This window comes from Xenia sp. Carnegie-2017, unplaced genomic scaffold, assembly GCF_021976095.1.
Source record: "Xenia sp. Carnegie-2017 unplaced genomic scaffold, XeniaSp_v1 HiC_scaffold_23, whole genome shotgun sequence".
NCBI classification, from domain to species: domain Eukaryota; kingdom Metazoa; phylum Cnidaria; class Anthozoa; order Malacalcyonacea; family Xeniidae; genus Xenia; species Xenia sp. Carnegie-2017.
The window spans coordinates 11,395,781-11,399,287 of NW_025813486.1; the positions used below are offsets into that span (position 1 = coordinate 11,395,781).

General features: G+C 33.9%; 1 protein-coding gene across 2 annotated transcripts; it reads right to left on the reverse strand.

Moving 5' to 3' along the window:
* Positions 1-264: 264 nt before the first annotated feature.
* LOC124448083 (ribonuclease H2 subunit C-like) lies at positions 265-3,507 on the reverse strand. 2 transcript variants are annotated; one of them, XR_006948913.1, is made up of 5 exons: positions 3,463-3,507; positions 2,863-2,946; positions 2,056-2,099; positions 1,779-1,898; positions 265-669 (listed from the first exon to the last, which is right to left on the reverse strand). XR_006948913.1 is itself a non-coding variant. In XM_046999106.1 (4 exons), exons 1-4 carry the CDS (start codon positions 3,497-3,499, stop codon positions 622-624), a joined length of 249 nt encoding a protein of 82 aa, XP_046855062.1. In that variant the 5' UTR covers position 3,500; the 3' UTR covers positions 265-621. The 2 variants fall into 2 exon arrangements, 1 of the variants encoding a protein (XP_046855062.1); XM_046999106.1 differs by lacking the exon at positions 2,863-2,946 and having other exon boundaries at positions 3,463-3,500.

The following is a 3,507-nucleotide window of genomic DNA, read 5'->3' on the forward strand; positions in this document are numbered from 1 at the left end:
GAACATAAGACAAGCGGGTTGCAAAAAACCTGGCCCAGATATATTACCAATGAAAAAAGCGTATGTATAATAATTTCCAGACTGTTCCTATACTTAAAAGATGATGTCCATTAATGATACGAATTTTGGATAACTTGTTCCTTGAAAACGTATAAATATCAGAAAACGTTTTCGCACAAGAATATAAAATGTAAAAAATGAACACATCGAAGACCCCATTAGTTTTCACGCACGATCACAAGTTTAAACTCATAAAATATTATTAAAAGACAACCACGAGATCGCTGTAATTTAAAGAACTATACGCATGTGTTGCAGACAAAAGATAACACTATTCAAGCAATCCACAACTCACTTTCTCTTCCACAATCTACGTATGTTAAAGAAAGCAGCACCAATGGTAGCTTTCCAATGTACATGTTATATACAGATTTTGGTTTGGATTGAAATCAATCGGAATAAATGATTAACGATCAATTATGATTGACATAAACTTTCAATAAAAAATTGAAATTGAATGAAATGTACATTCTTCTTCTAGTTCATCAGAGGAAGAACACTTTGAAACATCATCCTTCTCCACCCTGAGGTAAGAATTAGAAATTACCACTTCGACCATTGTCATGTAATTTTTGCCATAACAGTGTCAGTCTTCACAGGTTGATGTATCTAAATTTTGGCAAAAAACACATCTTATTTTGGAGAATTATCTTTGATTGAGTAAGTCCTAAAGTAAATCACTATTACCACATTTGATTTGATTATGTTGGAAAGTGAAATTGCACTTGAAGTATATTTCTCAATCATTACAGCAGTTGGACAGTTGAAATCACTTATACTAGCACAAGTTCTCTTCTAAACACAGCTCTCTGCTCCTTCCACTACGTACATAAATCATATCATCCTTTTATAGAAACTGGAACAGCAGATGCACTCTTCCAAACACAACTTACAGGACAATAACTCACAACACTACTCTCTAACTTATACCCTATCACCCTACAAATCAATGTACCAGTACATTGACCAGGACAGAACACACTCTCTGCCAAACACAATTCTGTGTACAATAACACAAATCGAACTTTGCTATATCACACATATAATCCTTATCCATTGATCTACATGTTTTCATGCATGTGATAATCTCCACCTCTAGCAATTTAAACATGAATCAATGACAGACGTCGTACAAAGTTTCTGAAGTTTCTACAACATTAATGGACATTACATGTTTGTAAATATAGATCGTCCAGGTTGGTATAGTTCTGAGAAGGACTGTTTTTGTTGTTTGTTCTAAGTTCTAGGTAACAAACCTCCCTGAACAGATCACAGCAATTATCGGCACCTTACAAACGACTTATTCACAATACAAACAAACGGTCGACTAACAACATTACACTTCACACTAATTCACAATGACAATACACAATTGACACCAACACATTACAACTAAAAACATCACACCTAAATCACACATGACAACTAAAAATAAAAATATTTCACTTCACACTAATTCACAATGACAATACACATTTCCTGTACACACAATACAATGACGTAAGAACCAGATAACAAATACGGATAACCTGACGTTTACTCCTCATTTGACTCTGAAGATGACTACCGCTAAGGTTGTCGAAACGTCAGGCAACAACAACAAAACTATACCAACCTGGACGATCTACATTTACAAACACGTAACGGTACTCCCGGGTTCAAACCATTTACTTTATTAATGGACATTGATGACGATGAATGTTATAGAAAGTTCTCACCGCTGAAGAAATGTAAATCCATTGCATTGCCTTTCTGATCTTGTCATTTAAACAAGGCCTGTCCTCAAGATTCCAATGTGTGAATTCAGAAAATCTTTTTATAGCTCGAAAAGATCTATCCTAAAAATTAAGTTTTGTAATAGTTTCAATATTAGCTAAAAGCAATAAAATTATAAGATACACCAAACACACATTGTGTGAAACTTATAAAAAAATTATAATTATATTAATGAAATGTTTTGACAAAATATATTGTTCACTAAAATCGAAGGCTCACCTGGTCATCAGTGACAGGTTTATGATTCTCCCTGAGAAGATAGCCTGAAATAAAAAACTTACACAGATTCATTTCATTCCTGTGAACCAAAAAGGATAACAGATCTTGAAAAGGTTACTACTAAGTAAAAGTCATTGGCAAAATTGTAAAAGTCAAGACAACAAGAAGATCGATAATTGGAGAGCAATATTTATATAAGCATGTTATATTCGTTTTAAAACAATGGATTTCAAAAGAGCTTAACACTTCCTATCATGAATATATGAATATTCCTCCTCCCAATCATTGATCTTCCTAGGCCCTTGGTAAGAATACTTATCTTGTCTACTTAGTAAGTGTACTAAGTTCATGGCATCAATATTAATTGAGGGAAACCATATAATCTGTGAAGGGCTGATTTCTCTAGAAAGTGAAATTGTTTTGAAAAAAAATTTACCCAGGAATAGCAGAATATAAGAATGTGGTCCCCCTCGTTAAAATGGGATTGATGCCAATGACTAAGTTCATCAACTACATACATGTAAAAGTAACATGGTCACCAAATCTACAAAGTTGACTACCTAAAGAAGACCTGGTGGATACTAAGTAAACAACTTTGACTATATTAGGGGCATGATTAACCTCTGAAATTGTGAAACCAAAGCAAAACTAAATTGCAGTGCCCTATGATATCATGATTTTATATATCTGCAACTGCAAGCAATGTAAGAAAGTTTAATTTACAAACTTATAGCTCTTTAAAGTTGGGTTGAGTTTTGAAGACCCAAATCAAAAGGCATCTGCTAACTTTTAAAAAATGCACTTAACTGCTTGTACTTTCCCATGCAAACCCAAGTGTGTGCTAGAGAGCCATGTTCTCAAATAAGGGCTTCTTTTGATACATACATAATGCTGAAAAATGAAGCTTTTCACTGGTGATTATTTGTAAGCATTTAATGTCATTGATATGCTATTGAGTCAACATATGTACAAAAGGTCACCTCCTGTGATTTTTTGACAAGCGCTGAACACTTTTGTCATATTGCCACATTTGTTCTTTATCAAAAAACTTTGAAGAGCAGCATTAACATAGCATGACCAAATTTATAGGCTGCCTAACTTAGTGACCTCAAAATCACTTGAGATGGCCTCTTCCTACGGATATGCTGTGCCTCAACATTGGGAGCCACAGAGACTAGCTACACAGGCCACTTGATGACTAACATACATAAAGATCATTAATGTTTATGTGTTTATATGGTACGGTAATATGCAGCTGTTCCAAAAGGTACAATGAGTGAAGTTATTTTTTTCACATACACAACAAAGCAAAAAATAATAAAAAGGTACCAAGCATGTTAATATAGTACCAAAGCAAATAATAAAGGTACTAAGTATGTGAATACAGTTTAATCAACATTATCTTACCACTGTATCCATCTGGTATAGCAACTTTCTCACCCATTAACATGC